The sequence below is a fragment of the Papio anubis genome, chromosome 15 (genome assembly GCF_008728515.1).
Source record: "Papio anubis isolate 15944 chromosome 15, Panubis1.0, whole genome shotgun sequence".
Taxonomy (NCBI): domain Eukaryota; kingdom Metazoa; phylum Chordata; class Mammalia; order Primates; family Cercopithecidae; genus Papio; species Papio anubis.
The window spans coordinates 5,022,659-5,047,289 of record NC_044990.1 but is presented as its reverse complement, the minus strand read 5'-3'; the positions used below and the strand labels follow the sequence as shown (position 1 = coordinate 5,047,289).

At 40.8% G+C, this 24,631-nt stretch overlaps 1 protein-coding gene across 2 annotated transcripts in view; it reads right to left on the bottom strand.

Moving 5' to 3' along the window:
- Nucleotides 1–24,631, bottom strand: part of ATP8A2 (ATPase phospholipid transporting 8A2) — a 642,805-nt gene that overhangs the window by 412,630 nt on the left and 205,544 nt on the right. For both annotated transcript variants that reach the window (XM_031655775.1, XM_003913687.5), the window contains exons 19-24: nt 23,396–23,445; nt 21,127–21,196; nt 19,368–19,452; nt 18,319–18,458; nt 16,324–16,462; nt 7,435–7,499 (exon numbers count right to left, since the gene is read on the bottom strand). In XM_031655775.1, the coding sequence (XP_031511635.1) occupies nt 7,435–7,499; nt 16,324–16,462; nt 18,319–18,458; nt 19,368–19,452; nt 21,127–21,196; nt 23,396–23,445 (549 nt within the window). The remainder of the gene's footprint in view (nt 1–7,434; nt 7,500–16,323; nt 16,463–18,318; nt 18,459–19,367; nt 19,453–21,126; nt 21,197–23,395; nt 23,446–24,631) is intronic.

Below are 24,631 nucleotides of genomic sequence, written 5' to 3'. Positions count from 1 at the left end.
TATATCCAAATTACATATTTAGAAAACTGTTAGAATTCAGTAATTGTAAAAAGCATAAAACATGTTTTTTAAAATGGGCAAAAGTTTGACAGAGACTTCAACAAAGGAAGGTTTTTAAATGACCAATAAGCACAAGAAAATCAGCAGGATTAGTCATCAGGGAAATGTAACTGAAAGTCACAATGACATATTATCAGTAACACATATCCACTAGAATGGCTAAAATTAAAATGATTGACAATACCAAATAGTGGTGAAGATATGCAAAAATGAGAACTCGCAGGTAATACCAGCGGGAGTGTAAAATGGAAATTGTTTGGCAATTTCTTGTAAAGCTAAACATACATCTTCGCTCTAATCTAAGAATGTTACTCCTAGGTATCTACCCAGGAGAAACAAAAACAGAGGTTCACTAAAACTTATACAGAAAAAAACCCTCATAGCAGCTTTATTCATAATAACCTCAAACTGGAAATAATGAAAATGTCCTGTAACAGGTGAATGAATAAACAAATTGTGAAATATCCATAAAATGAAATACCCAGCAAGCAAAGGAATGAACGGATGATACACACAGCAACATGGATGAATATCAAAATAATTGTGTTGAAGCCAGACACAAAGAGTCTTCCTATGAAATTCTAAGCAAGCACAATTAATCCATTGTGTTGGAAAGAAGGTCCATGGCTGCCTGGGGAAATGGAGGGTTGGAACTTTCTGAGATTCCGTAAATGTTCAGTATTTTAAATGGAGTGGTGATTACATGCATATACACATTTGTCAAAACGTATCACCATGTACCCTTAAAATGGGTACATTTAATTGTATGGATGTAAACTATATCTCAATAGAGCTGATTTAAAATCATTACCTGTGACCAATTTGTAACAACTGCCTATTAAAGTCAAGTCTGTGGCAGATCAAGCAGCTACTGAAATATACTATTAGGGCAGAAAGAATACAAGATTAAGGATAGGTCAGCCACTTCTCACTGCACTGGGAAGTTTAAAGAATGAAAATTGCAAAATCAGAGGCCAAGACAAAGTCAGAAGACAAGACAGTCCCTATGACAGACTAAGAGAACCTCTTCTCTCGTAGCAGCCCGACATACGCAGCCTAAAAAGTTAATTCTGTGGGTTGTAGAATTCAATGAATGTTGTAGTCATAGATTAACCAGGTTTCTTCCATGAAAGTGAGGGCAGTGATGGGAAAGAGTGGGACCTTAAGAATCTGAATGAGGACATACATATTGGTTTGAATGAATCCAAACCAATTGACCTTCAAAATCCCATTCTCTCTCCTTGGCCAACAGCATCAGACCCTCCTCCTTTCTCTCTGAGGACAGCCCTGCACTGTGTCATGCTGGGGGAGCATGTATTGACCCTACTTTTATTATGTTCCGTACGATTAGTAGGGTGAGGATAAACAAAGAGACTACCCAAGCAATAGTTCAAACTATATAACCTTTTCTCAGAAAAATATTCCAGAGGGAATCTGCAGATTCTGTTTCCCAAAGTCAGCCAGGGGCCCAATCTAGGGAAGCAACTCTGATTTTGCCAATAAACAGCCCCCAAAGTAGCTCCAGCCTTATACCATTTTCAGCCAGCCAAATGGGAAGAGCTGAGGAACCAGGGCAAGAGATTTCCTTCTCGATGGGTAATGCACAAGGGTCTCACCTCACTTCTGCTCACATTCCACCAGTGATCATTTAATCTCATGGCCACACCCATCCACAGGGATGCCGGAAAATGTAGTCTCTGCCACAGGCGTCACTAATGAATTTTATCTGATTCCATTTTCATTGCTCAGGAGCCATTCCCCCAGTGACTGTACATCCTTTTGTGTTAAAGAATGAATGCTTACTCTGAGCAAACACATCTTTGCCAGTACATCTTTCATTTGATGGCTTCTCAACAGCAATAACTTTTGGTTTTATTCCATAAGTTGAAACACGTTAGAAACTACACTTTTATCCAAATATGTAGTAAATTTCTTATGTTTCACAATTTGTTCAATTACTTGTTTCTTAGAAACCCTGGCAAGTGCCATTAATTCATTCCTTTTCACGGCTGAGATATACATACATATATATATGCACATGTATGTGTGTATATATGTGTGTGTGTATCTATGTGTGTGTTTGTGTGTATATATATATATCACAGTTTCTTTACTCATCTGATGGGCATTTGTGTTGGTTCCATGTTTTTGCAACTGAATTGTGCTGCTATCAACAGGTGTGTGCATTTTCGTATAATGACTTTTCCTCTGGGTAGATACCCAGTACTGGGATTCTTGGATCAAATGGTACTTTTACTTTTAGTTCTTTAAGGACCCTCCACACTGTTTTCCATAGTGGTTGTACTAGTTTACATTCCCACAGTGACCTGGATGACATTGGAGACTATTATTCCAAGAGAGGTAACTCAGGAACGGAAAACCAAACATTATATGTGCTCACTCAAAAGTGGGAGCTAAGCTATGAGGATGTAAAGGCATAAGAATGACACAATGGACTTTGGGGACTTGGGGAAAAGGGTGGGAAGGGGGTGAGGGATAAATGACAACAAATTGTGTGCAGTGTACACTGCTCAGGTGATGGGTGCACCAAAATCTCACAAAGCACCACTAAAGAACTTATGTAACCAAATACAACCTGTTCAACAACCTATAGAAATAAAAAATGTTTAAAAATACACAAACACAGAAACTCTGGCAAGGTTTTGTATAGGTCTTCCACTATATTCGACTTAATTATTGCTGCACTGTGTTCTCTATATTATTGCAGCAGGAAAACCAAATGCTCTCCAAGTGACTCAGCACTTTTTGTCCTTTACTAACAAATATCAGAAACATTTATCATTCACTAATTTGCAGAAGATTTTGTGAATTTTAGAGTAAATTAGATTACTACATTCTACAAAAAATAAATTGCTGGTAAAATTGTAGATTTTTATTCTCTTACTCAAGATTCTTAGTTTTTAAAATCTCATTAATTCCTATAGTTTCATGTTACCACACCTAATATTTCAAGATACCATGTACATTGAGGACAAAAGTTCATGGTTAATGACAATAATCTTGTGAATAATTTTGAAATTTGCTTAATCTGTCAGATCAGATCACTGTTTTAACTATCAAGTAGCTGAGAAGAGCTGGAACTGGCACACACATTGAGCAAGGCCAAATCATTGCAGCTTCTGCTTACAATATTGTTATCCTCAATTCACTTTTTTTTTTTTTTTTTTTAACAGGAATTCTATTAAGTCAGCATCTGTGAGAGTCATTTTAATGAAAACTAACTCTAGTCCACAAGTCCATTTAACTAGTACCCATGAATGGCAATATTTCACAATTGGCTAAAAGCAAACAAAAGAGTGGGAGTTCCAGTAGCAACCTTTCTCACTTAAAATGCCATGCCTCCCTCCTCCTACCCACTTCTCTCAGACTGATTTCTGGTCAGTGCGCCAGGAAAAAAAAATTGGGGATGCCAGTGGCAATCCTTATGTATTATCAGTAAAGCTAATCTCTCAATACTTTTTAACGGAAAAAATAGGAAATCATAACTTTTTTCCTGCATTTGAATATATCATCTAGTGTCCCCCTGGGGTGACCACCATCACTCTGCCTTGTTCAAAGACCACTGATCTCATCTGTATTATGGAGGTTAGATGTTATTTTAGCAGCATATGAAAAACTCAAAACACAGAGATAAATCCTAATTGTTTACAGTATCTGGAGTCCGAACCCGGCCATACTTACTGGTCTGGTGAAAGTGATGGGGGCCAGGTCTGGATGTTTGCGGTTAGCCCCTTCTCCCCTCACACTTATATGAGAGATGAAATAAAGAGAAGCCAGGCCAAATGCTTCTGTTGGGCCTTTTTCTGTGTCCCTGTCTCGTCTACACCATCATTGGAGACTTAAAAACTCAACCTGGGAGTTCCACCAAAGCTCTATTGTATAATTTATTGCCCTAGAATCCCGCTTGTATCCCCCTCACCACCACCAAATACAAGTTTAATGAGAATAGGAATGGGTTTAACCCAACTAAAGCATGAGAGGGAGGAGAAGGCAAGGAAGGAGGAAAATCTTCCTCAGTAGACGCCAGTCAGAAATATGAAGTGCCCTTTTGAATAATGAACAAAAACAGTACACAGAAAGTGCACCTCTGCTCAGTAGATACTGAATACATTACAGTCATTATACTAAAAGATGAAGTTCAAAATTGGTTAAGAATCATTCTTAGGAGGTTAAACTAAGGCAAGTCTGCTACACACCCATACACAACCTTCTTAGTTTGGCATCACAAACCACTCTTTGGTCTAGGTAAACCAGAAGTCTCAATGTGTATGGAGAGTCCACCTCTTGGAGTCCAGAGAACATCTGTTATAAGGGGAAAACGGAGGCTCGTTTCTGAGTTACCTCCAGAAAAAGGAAGCTTTTTTCAAGATTATAGATACCTTTGAACCAGAAAATCATCAGAAAAAAGGAAGCCTCAAGTACAGACACTGTGGCTGTGTTCATAAGGCACGTGCACACATCCGAGGGTTCTGGGAGTCTTCCTGCAGGAGCACTCTACTCTCCCGTCCACTGATGCGCTGTCTTGGCTTACTCATTTTCTATTTCTTAGTCACATCAACGTGTGCTCAGCCCCTCATTGCTACTGTAGCCACTATCTCATCAGCATGACTTTTAAATAGAAGTTCTTATGGATGACTAGAAAATTATCTTAAGCTCGTTCATTCACTCCAACATTTACTGAGTGCATAATATTTACAAAGCAAGGTCTTGAAGGTGGAGATGCCCGTTTTTTTTTTTTAAATCAGGTTTTCAACCATGACCTTACAGTCTAAGGGACTAAAGAGAGGTAGAAAAAAATATAAGTTATTTCATAACACCAAAAATAAAACCTGATTAAAAAATGGGCAAAGGATTGAATAGACATTTCACCATAGAAGATATACAAATGACCAAAAGGCACAGGTAAACATGTCCATTGTCACTAATTAGGGAAATGCAAATCAAAACTCCAATGAGATACCACTCTCAAACCCATTAGAGTGGCTACTATTAAAAACAAAAAGTGTTGGCAAGAATGTGGAAAAATCACAAACCATATAAAATGATGCAGCTGCTATAAAAAAGCCAGTACGGCAGTTCCTCACAAAGTGAAATGTAAAATTCCCAAATGATCCAGCAATTCCACTTCTGAGTATATGTCCCCCAAAATTAGAAGCAGGATCTCAAAAAGATATTTGTATATCCACATTTATAGCAGCACTATTCACGATAGTCAAAAGTTGGATTGAGACCATCCTGGTCAACATGGTGAAACTCCATCTCCACTAAAAATACAAAAATTAGCCGGGCATGGTGGCGCGTGCCTGTAATCCCAGCTACTCAGGAGGCTGAGGCAGGAGAATTGCCTGAGCCAGGGAGTCGGAGGTTACAAGTGAGCTGAGATCGCACCACAGCACTCCAGCACTCCAGCCTGGCGACAGAGCGAGGCTTCGTCTCAAAAAAAAAAAAAAAAAAAAAAAAAGTTGAAAGCTACTCAACTGTCCACTGATGGATTAATGGATCAACAAAATGTGGTACAGGCATGCAATGGAATATTATTCAGCCTTAAAAGGAGGGAAATTCTGACCCATGGTACAATATGCATGAACCTTGAAGACATTATGCTACATGAAATGAGCTAGTCATAAAAATCACAAATACTATATGATTGAACTTATACGAGGTACTTAGACTCGTGAAATTCACAGACACACAAATTAGAATGTCTGCGAGAGGATGAGGTAGGTGTGGGAATGCGGAGTAGTTGTTTAAAGGGGCACAGAATTTTAGTTTGAGAAGATGAAAAGCGTTCTGTGGATGGATGGTGGTGATGGTTACACAACAATATGAATATACTTAATGCCACTGAACTGTACAATTAAATGATGTATTTCACAATAATTAACACACACACACACACACGTAGCATTTCCAATGATGAGACGTTCCATGGAGAAAAACAAAGACATGTGTGAGAGGGAATGCTGGGAAGACTGAAACACTTGGGTAGAGGACAGGTTTCCTCAGAGCATGTGAGAATTAGACTCCAGGAGATGAGGTATGAGCTGGGACTCTGGGCTTGCTGCAGGCAGCAACATGAACAAGGATAGGAGGTGTACCAAGATGAATTCTGAAGCACCCACGCCAGAGGGTGGCCTCTCGCCAATGGTGCCTTGGAAACACACAGAACTATGGACTCTCTCCTGCCTCCTGCCCTTGGTCTCATGAAGGGGTAGAGAGTATCCTGGTGTTCATGGTAGGAATTATGGCCTTCTCAATTTGCAAGTATAGAAACCTCTGTACTTTATTGCCTCCCTTTAAAAGTGTAATTAGCCGTGCCATCTGCCCCTGGCATTGGCTAAATATAAGTATTAAATATACTGCCTCGAAGGGTGCTATGGGTGCCTGCCAGTAACAAAGCCCTTGTTAAAAGTTCTGACAAATGGAATCTCATTGTTCAACTCATATTTTCATATCATACCACTTCACAGGTTGCTGGTGACCCTCACATCAGCTCCCACTGCTTGTCTCTTCAGTGGCTTTATGCCGTGATGGGGTGGGTTCACGTGGCGGCACTGGGACATCAGAGAATTAAGGGTACATGTATCCTATTACTATATAAATGTATCATTATTATTTCGAGACAGAGTCTCACTCTGTCACCCAGGTTGGAAAGCAACCTGGTGTGATCGCAGCTCACTGCAGCATCCACATCCCAGCATCCACATCCCAGGCTCAATCAATTCTCCAGCCTCAGTCTTCCAAGTAGCTGGGACTACAGTCATGCCACCATGCCTGGCCCACTTTTCCATTTTTTGTAGAGATGGGGTCTTGCTGTGTTGCTGAGGCTGGTCTGGAACTCCTGGGCTCAAGCAATCCTTCTGCCTCCACCTCCCAAAATGCTGGGATTATAGACATGAGCCCCTGAATCTGGCCTTACTATATAAATTTAAACAATGCTTAACACTTGAATATTAGCTTTATTCTAAGGTCGGTGCTAGAAAGAAAATCATACTCGTCTCCTTAGTAACTCATAGTGAAGTTAACCATCATCATTTAATGTAGGTCATAATAGGTTTCATTAATATTTCATATTTAATGATTAAAGCTAAATCAGATCAAAACGATCCCATTTTAAATGCACAATTCTAGATGAATAAAAGTATTACCACGAGGCAATAGTCTAGCTTGCTGTTTTGATGTTTAAAGATAAGGTTTTCTGACATCCATTCATAAATAATATAAACAGAAAATAAACACAGTTTTTCATAATTGTTTTTTAGCAAAACATGATGCCTGATTATCAATGATAGCAGAAACAAAGAGTTTAATACTGTTAGAGCAAAGCGAATACAACTTTGAAAAACTACTTACATCCAAAGAGTCCTCCTTCAATAGGATGAGGGCCATATTCTGCGATACCAATCGGCAGGAATACCCTGAAGTGCAGGAAGAGACAACGTGTGTGAATTTTTCTTTCCTTCTGTGAGCTCCTTAAATTCAACCTCCTTGATTCTCTCTGCCACTTTAAGCCTACTGGCTCACACAGAGGAACAGGGTAATAGTGAGGAGTAGGACAAGTACATTGATTTTGACTCTTGTAGACAGATTGAATAGAACCAGTTGGGAATGTCTTTATAATTAAAGGCTAAAATAAATACTTTCCAATTTTTGGTGGATTTTTCTTTCTCTCTGTTATCCTTGTATATCATTAAGATAAGCCCCGGATTGTCTAAAGTGACAGTGAACACTTTAGGAAGGCAGTGGATCCCAATGGTGCCCCTCAATCAGCACACACATGCCCACTGGGATAGCCAGCTCCCTCCCTCCCTTTAAGACAGCAGCCAGTTCTCACAACAGGTTTCAACGGAATACACTGAGGGAGTCACTCTTCCTGTGAAAAATTTAAAGTAATCCACGTTTCAAAAAAGTCTTTTTTTGGTTGTTACTATAAAAAGGCTTTAAAAAAAAAAGGCTTATTTGGAACAAAAGTAGTCCTAGTTCTTAACAATTTCCTTCCCATCTTTCAGTCAAGTTATCTACAGGGTAAGCAAGATACTATTTTCCGTTTTCCCTCCCAGCAGAAGACCGTATTTTCCAAGAAGCCTTGGGTTGTTTTCTACCCACACTTCGCCCTGGGTGAGCACTCGCGGACCAAGCCGAGCCCCTCTCGGGATGCCTCCCCTCTGACCCACACCCTTGGTGGGGAGGAGAGGGCTCTAGCAACTCCAAGACCAGAGGTGCCCACCAGCGCACTGGCCTGTCTCTCAGATCACCCTGCCATCCTCTCAGTGCCTTGAGGGGTTAGCGATCACTTGTGCTTTCCACCAAACCCCAACTCAATCTCTCTCATTGAGAAAAGGCAAGAAAAAAATCCTTCTCAGAAAACCGGCCCTCACAACTAGTTGTGTCTCAGCACCTTAAGGTAACGGATTAATGATTATAGAAAAGGGAAATCAATCATCAGCCTCCAAGCAAACAGGTGACAATCTCAAGGAAGGGCTTGGCTAGTCCTGTTCCTACGGCCACGGGGAGCAAGGACTCTCCTCACAGGAAAGGAAGACGATGTCCTTCTCACAGACGCTTCACATGGCTAGAAAAGAAGACGGCATTTACCTGAGGGACAAGCAGCAGAACGGCTGCATTTACGTGCTCAGACCTACTAGCAGGTTCTCTTTTCATCCCCAAGAAATCCTCATAACAGGCACAAAATGAAATTCAAGATAGACAAAAATTGAGACCAAGAAAAACCCTGTTGTGGGTTTTTGGGGGAACGAAGGGATTGAAGGAAACAGTAAAAAAAAAAGCATTTGTTTATCTGAGAAAGTACATCCTTCCTAAGGACCACCATGTAGAACATTTTGTAAAGCACCTCTGAGATCAAATTTTAAAGGGCAAAATTACGGCTTTTCATCCAAATGTGAATTTTTGAAGGCAACATGAAAAAGACATAGCCAAGGTTGTTAACAACAGTTATCTCAAGGGAATCAGATTATTTCTCTTGTTAAAACAAACACATTATTGTTTTTAAAGCCAAAACAAACTGAATAATTTTAAATCACAATACCACATGGGCAAATACCTGTTAAATCTCAAACAGAAAAAAAAAAAAAAAAAAAAGGAGGGGGGAACAAGGAGCAATTTTCTATACATTTACAAACTAGTTCAAGTCTGTATTTTAACAACAGTGATGGATAAAAGTGAGACCCTCTCAAAATGCCATTAAAAGCTCTGCCTGGTAGGACTGGAATAATCGAACTCTTTGTTTCCCATTAAAATTTTACAAATGCATTCTTCCTTCCTATAAGTTCTTAGATTAGGTCCAGAAGGGAGGTCTACATTTTCTTTTCACTTGCAAAGAGCAATATTGCAACTTTAATCATTTCCCTCTATGTTAGATTTACTCTTTCTTCATCCCCAGAGACTTCCAGCAACTTCATGCAATGTAGACTTACAAATTTAGTGTAACTAATGCAAAAAGATTTACTGGTAGTTTTTTATTTGAACAACAGCTGCAGAAGCTGGCTGTAATTTTTAAGCCCTCACTTGCTGCTTTATTTTATATTTTTCAATTTAAGCAAAATGCCATTTGACAACTGAAGCTACACAAAGATATTATGGAAAAACTCAAGTCTTTTTTTTCTAGCCATGGCTGGGGGAAGAGAAAAAAAAAAAACTACTGACACTTCCATGAATTTAAATGTACGAAACTGAAGACTTCTGAGAAGAAACAGGGTAAGGGTTTTGCTGCTGTTGTTTTTAGTTTGGATCCGGAAGTGAGATTTTGCTTAGAGAATTATCAGTCGGAGCACTCGCACTAGACAGACCAGGGAAGTTTAACCCAGTTAATTGTGGCTTAACTAATGTAGCAAATTAAATTGTGTCAATCCACATTTGGTGGGCTTGATTTCTAATGTTTTTGGATAAAATGAGATCAACTCTTGGAGAAGAGCCAGGTATAGAATGTCAGTCCACACTTGTAAATTGAGGTCTACTTTTAATCTCGCAATCTAACAAGACGGCCATAAAATGACTGAGAGGAGAACCTCTGGGATTTCATTTTTTACTGTAGTTGAAATTAACAGCATACTACAAAACGGTTTAGTCTTTCTACTACCTGAGTATAATCAACATTCAAAGAAACCAAAATATTACAGAGTCTATGGTACTTACAGCAGGACTTGATTCTAATACAATAAGATAATGCTTCACACTAGAAAATACTACCAAACCAAATCTCTCAGCTCTCTCAACCAGTTTCCTCCTTGAAAACGGAGAACACTGGTTTTGATATCAAATCCAGATTTCTCTGGAGACATTTTTGAACAAGTCAGGAACAATGTATCCTTACAAACCATGTATCCTGAGATCACGAATCCACCAAGCTACCCATCACAGGATTCAACATGGTACCAATCCGCAGTGAACATGTGACTGGTTCTCAACAGCTTTACAGATAATCCAGTCAGTCAGTCAGTGTCTGCACGTATGAAAACCACTGGCAGACAACAAGAACGCATGATGAAAGATGGTCTTTTTTTTTTTTGAGATGGAGTCTCGCTCTGTTGCCCAGGCTGGAATGCAGTTGCACCATCTCGGCTCACTGCAAGCTCTGCCTCCTGGGCTCAGGCTATTCTCCTGCCTCAGCCTCCCGAGTAGCTGGGACTACAGGTGCCAACCACCACGCCCGGCTAATTTTTTATACTTTTTTCTTTTAGTAGAGACGGGGTTTCACCGTGTTATCCAGGATGGTCTCGATCTCCTGACCTTGTGATCCGCCTGCCTCTGCCTCCCAAAGTGCTGGGATTACAGGCGTGACCCACTGTGCCCGGCTTAAAAGATGGTCTTTTAGGCTATTCCAGGTAGGATCAAAGGAGCCCGTCCAGAGCCCCTTATCATCCAGAGAACCAGGGAGCTGAGGCCTTGGCCATGGAGCACACGCCTGGGCACCTCTCCCTCGAGCCCCTTCAGGCCCTTCTCAGGAACCCTCGCCACACAGAAGAACGCGCTGCCTCAGCCTCACCTCACGGCTCCTCCCCAAGATGGGACATCCTGGCCCATTCTATTCTCTGTCATTTTTGTTTTAAACAAATTCTGAAGGTTCAAGTTTTAAACGTGTCTCATCCAGGAAGACTCCTCTGGTCCTTTACAACCCCTATTGTTCCTTCTGAGAAATGAACATGGTGTGCTGTGGTTAAGCGCTCAAGATTTTCAGCTTTCTCATATCTGTGTGACCTAGGCTAAGTTACTTCATCTCTCTGTGCCTCAGTTTTATCTTTAAAGGGGGATAATGCCTTTTAAATTCTCCAAGGGAATTAAATATAAAACATATGTAAAGGACTTAGCGGAGTATCTGGCACACAATAGATAATATTTGCTAGTAACTATTACAAAAGCCAGTCATGATTAACATCTCCACTGCACAATTGGTGCTTCCTCATCTATTGCATTCTCTGACTTGTCTCATAATTAACTCGTGCCCCAAGTGTGGAATGGAAGTTCCCCAAGCTTATCGTGGAGCACCTGGCAATGTCAGCTGCAGGTCATCAAGAAATACAGGACTGAATCTTCCGTGAAAACCAGCAGTAAGATTGAGAGCAGTACCAGTGTTGCCACCCTCACAGTCCAGCTTCACCTGAGAATGGCAACTCACCTTCCTTTAAACGAACAAGAAAATGTACGGGCAATTACAGGAGGGCAAGTGACATATTGAGTCACTTCCTAAAATTAAACTTCAAAAATAATCTACATGTATCTCACATCATCCTATTGTTTACCTTAAATATACACAATAGAATTTATTAACGTTTTAAAAATAAACCTCTAAGACCGTAAGAAATGGTTTAAAAGTATCAAATGATGGGTAGCAAAATTCAGGGAGGGTGGGGAAAAGACTTGAAATTTCAATTCAGAAATATTTTAAGAGGAAAGCTAATGCCAATTTAACTACTTTAAAATGGAATACACACTAGGATTTTGTTCTCACTCATCCCACATCCATTAAAAAAAATTACAGACTCTGAAAACTCCACATCTACTGCATAACTATTTAATAGATGTTTTATCCAGTGGTAAGAAGGAAATGACCACTGTGAGATTTACCAGGGCTACATCTGAAATTTCACTTTAGACCAGCTGATGCCAAACTTTTAAGCTAGAAGAGAAAACCGCCAGCTCCTCAAAACACAGCTAGTTAGCATAAATTCAAGCACAGCGCTGCAGGATTCTGGCAACATGCCCATTTCAAACAACTAAAACCTATGCGCAAGATGATTGTCTATCTACATAAAATTCACTGGCTCACAGGAGACACATATGTCCTAGTACTTGATTTGACTAAGTGTATTTTTTTTCCAAGGTATGAACAAAATGTTAAGCTTTAAAAATAAATTCTCAAACTATGAGATATACTTTAAAAAAAAAAACAAAACTCTAAAAAGAGCCAACACCCCCAAACACCACAGATAATTAATGTCACCAAATCTAAAGATGAACTCTTATGGTACATACCACTAAGATAAGATAATGCTGTCAATTAAAAGAATAAGAGTCAACAACCATAAGGCATCCCCATTTCAGGGACATTAACATGTAACAACAATGTGTGCCTTGGAATGGATTAAATATACTACCATTCTCCATAGTCTTTTAAATCAAATTTCAGAAAACATTTTTTGCAAAAGCTATGTGAATCCCTCCAAATAAGCCCCACACCAGAAGTCAAGAGCCCTGACACCTAGTAGCAGTTTGTTCATTAAGTAGGGTATAGCCCTGGGAAACGCAGAATTTCCTCCCCTAGCTATAAGACTGTTCATATGTAAAGATTTAAAAGAGTTTTCAGAACTCGTGCTTGAAGGTGATCTTGAAGCAAGTGCCTGGCACTTGCCAGACACTCCATTAATTTGCTCTGTTTCCCTTTTTTCATCTAGAAGGAGAACTGCTAGATACTTGATCTTCCCAAATATCTTCTGGATACCTTAAAACCCACACAGGATGCATGAAAATGTAAAGTATTATGGGAGACAAGTCAATAATGGTTCATACTACCAGGGGTATGAGGGCTATATGACGAGAAAACAGGCTTAGAAACCCACCCTGTATCTACAGCATGACCTCATGCTGCTGACAGCTGCCACCTGTGGTCTGACACTGATAAGTCTAATAAAACGTCTGGACGTATCTGCTTTCCTGAGCCTTCTGCATCATTTGTAGGCTCAACAGATACCTTAAATCATAAAACGACATTTAAATTCTCAATATCACCCAGGGCTACAAGCTTGAGTTCCAAAGGCGAAGTGAAGAAACAATTCAGACACAGCTCTCTGAAAGAAATCAATTCTCCTGTTAGAAGCTTACTTGGTAACACCCAAGATGTGTTTGAATCTGACTCATACACTAGATAAAATGTGAATAGAGAAAGCCTCCATGGTAAACATAAGACTTTGACAAAAAGTCATCAGGTTATAAAGCATCATCCTCTAGTTGTCTTGGAGAGTACTTGCTAAGAAAGATCAGTTCACAGATAGCAAATGATGCGAGCAGTTCTGGCACCAGCACTACACATGACTACACCCTCTTAGAAAAAAGTAAAAGATAATAACAATCGTTATTTTTTAAAAATTGTTTGGAATGGTATCAATTATCTCATAAGGCTCAGAGCAGCCTCATCGCATACAAGCAAAACTTGCCTTTTCAATTAATAATCCATGTGTGTTTTCTGGGTTGATTTTCAGCGCCTTTCAGTGTTTATCCCAAATTTAGCTAGATAGACTCAGGTATAACAAAATGAACATGAAAAAAAAAAAAAAAAAAAGGCTGCATGTGCTCCCAGGGGCTGGGCAGTGTAGTGTGGATGACAGGCAGTGAGAGGGAGCCGTGGCCCTTTTCCAGCCAGGGCACATCCAAGAACACACTGAAGGTAGTTTAGTCTAGGGCCAGCGACATGCATAGGTTATTAGGCCAGCAGGAACACTCAAGATCTGGAAAACTAAGAAAGGTTACCACTTTACAGCTCAATTATTTTTTTTTTTTTTGAGAAAGTCATCATTTTATTAATCCAAGATACTGTATTTTACGGCCCATCATCAAAAAACTCTATCTAGGCTATATTGTGATAGTAGGGCAAATTTGAGGTATTGTTTGCAGGTTAAAGTTATCATACAGCTCAATTTTAACTTGAGGAGTTACCCACTCTTTTTTCACATTGCTCTAAGAGGGTGGAAGGCATGCCACCTACATTTTAGGTAAGTATTTCAGGGTGGCAGTCAACTTAGCATGCCATCTGTGAAGAACAGGGGCCACAGATCCACAGCAGGTGTTTTAGGCCAAACTTATATGAAACATAACACATAAAGGGTCAATCTATATACTTACACAGAAACATAGTATACAAAAAGCAAATGTGTTCTTTTTCATTTGTAAAAATGCTGGCCGACACATCATCAAAGGGCTGTAAGCTTGGGTTTGTATTTTCTAGTAGCAGTGATGATTCTGCACTAAAATACCATCATACTCTTCTCCAAAACCATGCATCTGAGTGACAACCAGCGCAAATCCAGGGACAAAATCTACAGCTGGTTTTTCAGGGACTGCTTATGAATCCTGTGTCACTCTCTTGTGAGCTTAACTTCAGTTGTTTGGGACCCCAACTTCCATTTAATTAGCTATATCCCTGACAAGAAACGATTACACGGCTTTTGTCTTTTAAAAAATTCAATGTACCCAAGACGGCAGGTATTATTGACAACTGAGGTTATAAGAGAGACAAAGATGATTCAAAGATAAGGTTTTCAGGAAAGGGACACCATTGGAGTATGCTGAGACTGTTCCAAGAAGACTCCTCTGAAGAGCACTCCAGTCACTTGAATACAGAGGCTCTCGCAGGCTTCTTCCTAACACACAGAGCACAGACATAGAAACAGATATAGAAATAGAGTCTACTTCGGCCGGGCGCGGTGGCTCACGCCTGTAATCCCAGCACTTTGGGAGGCCGAGGAGGGCGGATCACGAGGTCAGGAGATCGAGACCATCCTGGCTAATACCATGAAACCCCATCTCTACTAAAAATGCAAAAAATTAGCCAGGCGTGGTGGCAGCGCCTGTAGTCCCAGCTACTCGGGAGGCTGAGGCAGGAGAATGGCATGAATCTGGGAGGCAGAGCTTGCAGTGAGCCGAGATTGCGCCACTGCACTCCAGCTTGGGCGACAGAGAGAGACTCTATCTCAAAAAAAAAAAAAGAGAAAGAAAGAAAGAAACAGTCTACTTCTAGCGAGATATTATAAGTTATGCAGTCCTTATGTGCTCATTTTACCACATATGCACCGGGTCTTGTTACACCATAATGGTGATCAACGTACCAGACAGACCAGGCATGGTGGCTCATGCCTGTAATCCCAGCACTTTGGGAGGCTGAGGCGGGTGGATCACGAGGTCAGGAGACGGAGACCATCCTGGCTAACAGGGTGAAACCCCAACTCTACTAAAAATACAAAAAATTAGCCAGGTGTGGTGGCGGGCACCTGTAGTCCCAGCTACTCCGGAAGCTGAGGCAGGAGAATGGCATGAACCCAGGAGGCAGAGCTTGCAGTGAGTTGAGATGGCGCCACTGCACTCCAGCCTGAGCAATAGAGCAAGACTCCGTCTCAAAAAAAAAAAAAAGTGCCAGATAATGTTTAAATATTTCAAATAATCAAGATTAGACTTTTTAAAAACGAGTAGCTTCAACTCCTTTTCAAACTTAAAATCTGCTCCTTTAACAATGGCATAGTTATCCTGACTTAAATTCCTTTTCTTCAATTTTCATCTCTGTGATGCTCTGTAAGCAAGGAAGTTGTCAACCAAGCTGGGCAGGGAAAGACAAAAGGCTCTTAGAAGAGTCCATTAATGGGCAAAACCATTAAAATGGTTATAATTACATAAAATAATAAGGCATATTTAAACCTAGTGAAAACATGCTCTCTTAGTCTCAGACTAAAATCTTGTGAAGCAAGCAACAAGAAAATCGAAGCTGTCAGATCTTGAATTCTATGCCCTATGTAAGTGTGTCTAACCCTTTTCTAGGAACTATGATGGTTTTAATGTTTGTAACAGGAATGAGGGCATCTTCATTTGATTCGGGTCAATTTTTCTTAGCCTTGTGAATGAAGAGTCCTATAAAACACCATGTGTCAATGAATTTCAGAAACATTTAGACACATTTACAAGATACTCGAAAAACTAGAATACAAAAGCCAGCATCAGGAAACTATTTGTAAAAATCCTTACCTATATTAATCGCAGTTTCTTGTTTGTCTCCTGTCAACACCCATATTTTAATTTCTGCCTTCAACAGAGTTGCGATGGTTTCTGGAACTCCTGCTTGAAGGCGATCTTCTATGGCTGTGGCTCCAAGTAGCAGTAAATTCTAGATTGAAAAAATATCCTCAGTTAAAGACTGGCACATACTTAAGAACAGCACTAATAAATTCTGACAAAGAAAGGCAATCAAACTGTTCTGAGACAGTTGTTCTATTTCCTCTATTTTACACCTGTGTCTGCAGATGGCATCTGGATGGGTGGCATTTCCAAATGCCTTGCAGTGATGGACTCATTCTACAGACACAGGCCGACCAGTACTCATCACTGATTTCTCGACACAGGGGCTTGTTAGAACAGAAACCATCTTACAGCAGAGCAGATGGGCAGGTTATCCCAAGGACACTGACAGTACCTGAGCCCTCCCTTTCAGTCCACAAATGAGTAGCACATTATATCACATTTAACAAATGAGAATTCTAGATGATACAGCAAAATAGGAATAAGAGACTTGTGGTGCTAAGGATTTAACAGTGAGAAAAAAAAACATCCAAGTATCTTAAGATTGAGGGTAGCTATAAAACGGTGCCCCTTTTGGAGCTCTTTAAGGTCCAGGGCAGATCAGCTCACACTGAGGATGGGTGTGGATGTGTGGTTCACTCCGGCTGCCTGTGCTGTGCCTGCTGGTCTGGCAGATTTCAGAGACTACACAATGGGCCTGCTCCATGTACCCACATCCTAGTCTCTCCAGGATCTAGCACCTCTGCTTGGTCACAGACTGTGGGAAGATCCAGCTACCTCTGGAGCACCCACCATATGCATGTCACCTATTTAATCACTTTTTTCTCATTCTAAAAATAATGTGGGCTATTTCCAGTAAAATAGGGCAAATAAACACCTGAATTCAGTTTTATTCAGTTCATTTTAATTCAGTACATTAAAATGACTGAATATACATAACTGAATATAAAACTTAAACCAAAAACGGAGTATAAAAAAGCAGAGGAGAATTTTTTAAAACCAACATAGGAATGAAAAAAAGCAAATAGGTGATGTTTTCAAAGCTATGGAAACTGGGCCAGACATGGTGGCTCACACCTGTAATCCCAGCACTTTGGGATTTGGGACGCCCAGGCATGAGGGCTACTTGAGCCCAGGAGTTTCAGACCAGCCTGGGCAACATAGCAAGATCCCATCTCTAAAAAAAAAAATATGAAACTTAGCCAGGCATGGTAGCATGATCCTGTAGTCCCAGCTACTTGGAAGGCTGAAGTGGGAGGTTAGCATGAACCCAGGAGTTTGAGGCTGTAGTGAGCTATGACTGCACCACTACATTCTAGCCTGGGTGCTGGGTAACAGAGGGAAACCCCATCTCTATATTAAAAAAAAAAAAAAAAGTTACAGAAACTGGAAATTGGATGGCCCTAAGGCTGCCAACATGAAACAGAAAAAGCTGAAATCTGGCTCCCACACTTGAAGGAAACCAATAAATTGAAAGTGAGCTAATGCCTTACGATAAGCTGAAAAGAACAACAACAATAAAATCAAAGTAGGCAATGTGGAGTAGCCATTGCAAAGTTTAAGTATCATTAGAGTAAGTTAGTGCGAGAAAGCTTAGCATTACAACATCTAACCAGCCTCCACAGCATTCTGATCGCTCCTGTAACTCAACAGCGTGAGCTAATCTCATTAAGCCTAATCTTAAGCAAAGTCATTGATGCTGTTTTTGACCTGATATTTCTTAAGCTATCAATAATGCTTAGCTGAGGGTGGCTAGACCTTTCAGAGAGACCATGCAAATCAAGTGCTTCCTAAAGCAAAGAAAATGACTCAGAGCTACTGGTCCATTAAGACACAAGAAAAGAGAACATCCCTACGTAGTGAAAGGATTCCTGGTCAAAGACTGTGTGAAATCGGTGGTTAAGTCCCTCATGGAGCTGTAAAGGCTGTATTGTGTGCGGTTACCTTCTCAATGATCTCGTAACACTCTTCCAACCGTTGAGCTCTGTCCTTCAATATGGTGCTGGCTTCCTGATAGACTTTCAGCCACTCCTCATACTCATTCTCAGAGAGATCAGCATAAGCCACACAGAGAGTCCGCAAGCCTGCAAGACAGCCACCGGTGAATGGCGGCAGGCAGAACGCGTGACCTCCTAGGGGACAGCCTGTGCTCCCTTTCCCATCAGCGTGCTCAAAAAAATTGAAGAGACTCGGTACTTTAGGTCACTCTAATTCAACACTCCCACATCTACCAAGGGAAATGTAAAAACAACTCGCCTGTATTCTAATATAAACTACCTCTTCTGTAAGTCTGAGAGCGCACAAGAAGTCAGAAGAGTGAATTCTCCATGGCAGAGAGGTTCAGGAGCTGTGCATGATCCATGCACAGTAGGCAGGTTTCAGCAGCAAGCAGAGGTGGTGGGAAGTGTGTTTCAAGACAGCAAGGAAAGGCCCCATGTGCTATCCCATGAAAGATCCAGGCTTTCAGGCAGCCGCACCCATCCACGTGTGTCAGTGTGTACTCACATGTGCATGCATGCAGAGCCAGAGGCCAGAAAGCGGCCGACAGCACTTCAGCATGGCTCCAGCTATCATGACATTCGCTAGCAGGAACCCCTGACACCAGTGTCGTTTACGGCCTTCCAGAGAACTCCTTTCCTGCTCACTATGGGTTCCATGAATTATTATTTCCTTAAGTCACGGATAAGCCAGTGACATAAGGACACCAAGAGACGGACAGGAAAACAACCACGAGTTTTCTGAGAAAGGGACTAGTAACTCAAGGTGATTCTACATGCTGTGCGTTGGCCTGCCTCTCCCTCCGCTCCACTGCTGATGAGCGACAGAGGCATCTACAGGTGACTGAGTTTGGATTTGGCTATGCATCTTGTCACTGCCATGGGCACAGGAGGGGATGGGGCAGGCACTGGAAGAATGTGCTCCTGGAAATCAAGTCAACATGCTTGAAAGTACAGCTCCAATGGCCAAAAACAGCATTTCCAAATTCCACTTACCTTCCGTGGCAAAGTATTCCAGATGGCATAATGTTTCCTCCATATATTTTGAGTCTTTTGAAAGTCTCTCAAAAATTACATTATCCTATAAAATAGGGAAACGTTGTGACTGGCAAACCCTTCAGTAAATCTTCCAGCCAGCACGCTAAGCACGGCTTTGTTTCTGTTTATCTAACATGCATGAGAATACCCGAGTGGGTAAGTAGGAATTTAGCATTTGGCTGGGCTCAGGCATGAGCTTTGGAAAACAAATTGGGTATGAATGTGTCCAACAAAACCAAAATCTGTATCTTAAAAGCCAAACAAAAATATGCTGGAGAGAACCAGAAGTATGGGAGAATCATCGGAACACAAGGGGGCCTATATTCACCAAAATTTGCAAAACTCATATCCCAAAGTTTATCAGGTGCTTGTGCAGAAGGGGAAAGGGTAAAATGCACATCCTAAGTTACTCAAATACAACCTTGCTTCCCAACACGGGAGGCAATCCTAAGCAGAGGGCACAACCCACTGGGCGCTGAACTCAATTCTGTCGAGAAACACACAGGTGCACAGCTCATCTGCCTACAACTATTTCCATGACTGACAAGAAGGGTTAGGGGACCAGATCCCACAGATAATCCATCAAATATGCTACAAATTGCATAGTTTTAGGCTTCTAAAAAAATTTTTTTTAAACTGAGTTTGGTTTTGGAGAGAATTAAATCCTATAAAAATAATACACCTTTGCAGCATTTTCATATGTACCTCTTCTATACTGACAGCCCTCCTCTACCACCTCACACTGACACTTGTTGTACTCGATGTGGTACTTAGAACACAATAGCAAATGAATAAACAAAAAGTTTTAAAAATATATCATATGAGAACAAAACCTAGAGGAGCTCAATTCAAGTCATTTTACCATAAACACAGAATTCTTTAGCAAGTCCAAATATAATGTCTTTAGAATTCCCATGCATTCCTTCATTTGTAAAAAGCTCTAGTCATCGTGTACTCAAATAAAACCACCCTTCTTGCCACAACTGGTAAAGATTAGTAATACTGTCAACCAGTAATTAATCCTAGGAGAGCTTTGTATTCTTGACATAGTCAAATAAAATAAGTTTAATAATTCTTTCCCTCAATACATAAGACTACAATTTAACAGGATCTAGTCTTAAAATTAAGATTCATAAGCAATAACATCTTTCCTTTGAAATAAACCATTTAGATTTGGCTACTAGAAGGTATACAGGACACAAAGCCTGACCTAGGAAACTGACTAACAGGGGCAGTAATAATGTAGTTACACATGGGCATTGCCTTTGTACCTACAACACGGTTCTCTATAATGTATGAAAAAAAAACATAACAATTGAGAAGAAGAGGTGCTAGAGAACCAATATATATCAGAGTACTTAAGATTATCATAGGTCAACACAAATTACTTTATCTTCCCAAAGTCAAAACACAACGCTGGTAAAACTGGAATAAGAATTCATATTCCAAGGATTTTGCATGACACATGGAGTCACTGTTTCTGAAATCAACGACTGGCTAAAAGTAAGCTTTGCACTGACCATCTTTGCCACACTGCCCTGAACCACCGTTATCTTCAGTGGGCTTTTACTACGAAGTCAGCTTCACAGCCCACCTGAAAGGGCCTTTCCACTCTGGACAAGCAGTCAGGCAGTGATGAGGAAAGCAGTTAGGAAAAGCAGCAGATTAACAAAGCTGCCAAGAAGTCTGCTGTGCACACCGCTTCTCCGATACTTACAGCCCCTTTGCAGTAGAGTCGAAGTCGTCCTGAAGGAGTTCGGACAATTACAGACATTCTTTTTCTGTCACTGGGAGAGTGAAAAAAAATAAAAAAGTCTTCACTGGTCTGTTTACAGGATGCACAGCCCCCAGCTGAACACCAGTCAAAAGATGGTCTGGGGTTCCTAAAAACGGCCAAGGTCTATCTTTCCCTGCCTTTTTCTTCAAAGTAGGACCTAACTGTGTATCTCCTACTCTTTTTATTTACATTTAAATGAACATATGCCTATTTCTTTCCCTGCCATGAAAATGAACTAGCACCTCATTTGCAGTAGGAAAAACAGAAAAGCAGAATTCCAGCACTGACAGTCCACATCCGATCGACTTCTGACTCTACTCTCTAAAAATATTCTTTATTTTCCACCTCTAAGCTATTAAGTAACTTGCCCAGTAGGTACAAAAGTGGGAGACTCAGTATAGAGCCACTTAACTCGGAAGCTCCTCCCTGTGTCATCTTTTAACTGGAGTAAAAGAAATCACAAATCCACAGAACGCTCCCAATTCAGCACCAAGGAACTCTCCCTCCCCTCACCACAGCATCTACACTTCCTCACATGTCTTTCCTCCCGGCCCATTCTCACCCACCGAGTCCTCAGTGAGTCTCCACTGCCTACGAATTCTTCTTACTGCTCTCCGTCCACCTGTGCAGCCTCACCTCATCTCCCACCAACACTCCCATGCATGACTGCCAGGCTTTGAGCACAGCGGGACTCACCATTCTCCTCTTCTACACATTCTGATCCTCCTTTGCCAACAACATTTCAACCTCCTGAAGCACACTCCAACTACAGAGGGCCCTACACCCCCCATCTCTGTGGCCTTTCAGTGTGGTGGTTCCCGATGGACTGTAAGTCTCTAAGAGTGGGGGAGAGTCTTCAGTTCTGGATAAATTCCCACATCCTAACCCATAGCACTCTAGCTGACCTGGATTTGCTTTCTCTCTCAACCATCTTACAGGTAGGCACTCCTGGTCATTCTTAAAACCCATGTTTCAGTTTCTCAATGTGTAAAGCAACTACTTCAAGGGAGTATTATCAAGATTAACTGGCACTGGGAAAGAGATGAGTCCGTGAAAAACAAATAGACTCACCACTATAGCCACAAATTATCTTTCTGTTCCTTCTTATTCTCCCATAAATACATTTTAATACATCCTTGTGTCTCTATCCATATTCACCTGTTTTTATCTAACTCTCTTTTCTCCGCCTCGCCTATCCAATAACTGCTGGTCCCAGTTAATGCAGTCACAGGGCACTGCACAGTTTCCAACAAAAGATGGGGCACGAAACAGTCTGGAGAGATGCCTAGCACGTCGCTCACCTCTACACGCAGGGACACTGTCACCACTTCCTACATGAGCCACCACCATCATCAACCATCCCTCCTCCCCTCCCCATGGTTCCAAGTCCAAGCCTGCGGTCCTAAAACTAAAGACTAGAGCTGGAAAGTATTTCCTACACAAAGATAAAAAACTAATTCTTATTAAAAAATAGCTTATAAAACAGAGCAAACGATTTGTGAATCGTTTAACAAAGGTTATTGAAAAATCCACCCAATATTAATCATAGGAAAAGATGCTTTTGAGATAGCAATAGAACTTTGCTTTAGTACTGACAATTCCATGTTAAAAAGAGGCAAACAAAAAATTAAGATATGTTTCCTTATAACAATGAATGTTCTATGTGAACAAAAAAGTCCAACAAATATTCCTGGGTCTTACTTTTCAAAATTGTACTGGGGAAGAATGCTTCCGAATAAGTCCAGGAAAACTGCCCTACGTGGACCCAGCCTCTAATGAGATGAACTGATCTCATCTGTCATCATTCGTCAGTTTCTCAGATCTCCAGAGGAGTGCTCAGATGGAGTAAGAGGAATGACCTCATGGGACTTGGGAAACGCCAATGAAAATAATGCCCTCATCACATGCTCCAAACTATTCAGACATGTCTGCAGCTGCTGATGCAAGAACATCAGGCTCTGGAAATCTGAAGAAAAAGGAGGACATGGACGTAGAGCATTTCTCTTGAGTAAAGCAAAGAAAAATAACCTGCTTCACTTTCCTTAATGAAAGTCACAAATTCCAAGGAGAAGAATTTATGGAGATACATTTATTACATTTAACACTTAAGTACTATATTGAATCATACCATGCAATCATGTAAACACTCTGATGAAGTTGGGAAATAAATATAATTATTTTATTTCAAATGTATGAAAGAGAAACATACCTAGAAAATTCCAGGACATTAAGGATTCCGAACGTTTGCTCCTGTCCCATCTAAACGAAGAAAAATAGGCTCTTACCCAAGGTGCAGAGTATTAAAATCTCAAAGCAATTGTCTCCAAAACATAAACAGACTTAGGCTCTCTCTTCCCACCTTCTAGCCCTTTGCAACATGTACTGTTTTCTCACAAGTCTGGTGGGGTCAGAGCTCCCTCTTCTGGTGGAAGCTTCTCATGTTTCTTCAGTGCTATGGCTGTCCTAACAGTTGACTGGTGTAGACATTTCCAAGAGATGCAGATAAAGGACACCAGCTGCCCAGGTCCGTCAGAAACCTTTGGCCCAGTTATGCTTCTGAATTCAGGATTTTACAAATTTTATAAAAATATACGCATATTCTAGACCATCTACCATAATGTCCCCAGCAGGGTCTGGGGTAACATGCTGTTATACAACACATCCACGTTCTCCAGCAAAATGCATGCATATCACAGGAAGTGAGATTCATAAAGATCATAAACAGCCTCACTGCTTCTGATTTGGTTTTGCTGCCAAATAACTATTCACCAAACTTAGGAAAAAATCTTTTGGAATTCAAAGGCATTTGGGTTTTGAATTTGCAGATAAAGAGATGGTGAATCTGTACCTGGTCTCAGAGCAATCAATCAAACGCTCTTTTTCTTTGGGTTCTTTCAAGTTAGAATGTCAATATTCACGATTTTTTTCCATCTAAAAATTCCAGATGGTGTGTATGCTATTTTCAAATTTTTAATCTAATCTTTCCATTTCCCCAACACTTTGTAGTGGAAAGAACGTGACCTTTGGCATCCAATACGTGTGAGTTTGAATCCAGTTTCTGCCTCTAAGTGTGTGACTTTCTTACGCATGGCAAAAGCACTTGTCTTTTAGGGTTCAGAGAAGTAATCAATGAAGTAACACATTCAAATTACCAAGTATATGACGGAATCATTATCTTCATTCACACCCACAACTCTCCACTCCCTCTCTTTGCATCCCACAAAACAACTAATGATCCACTACACCTAGCCTTCCTCAATCTTTATTCCCCTCTTCGGAACCATGAATTCCGAGTTCCCTTTCTCCACAGACTGTCCCAACTTTCCATCATATCCCCATTCAGAAGACACCCAGTGCTACCACCACCACCCAGCACCAGGGCTGCCACTCCCAGGAGCCACCTCCTCTCCGCACCACAGTTACACCAACCACCTCCAGATGCACC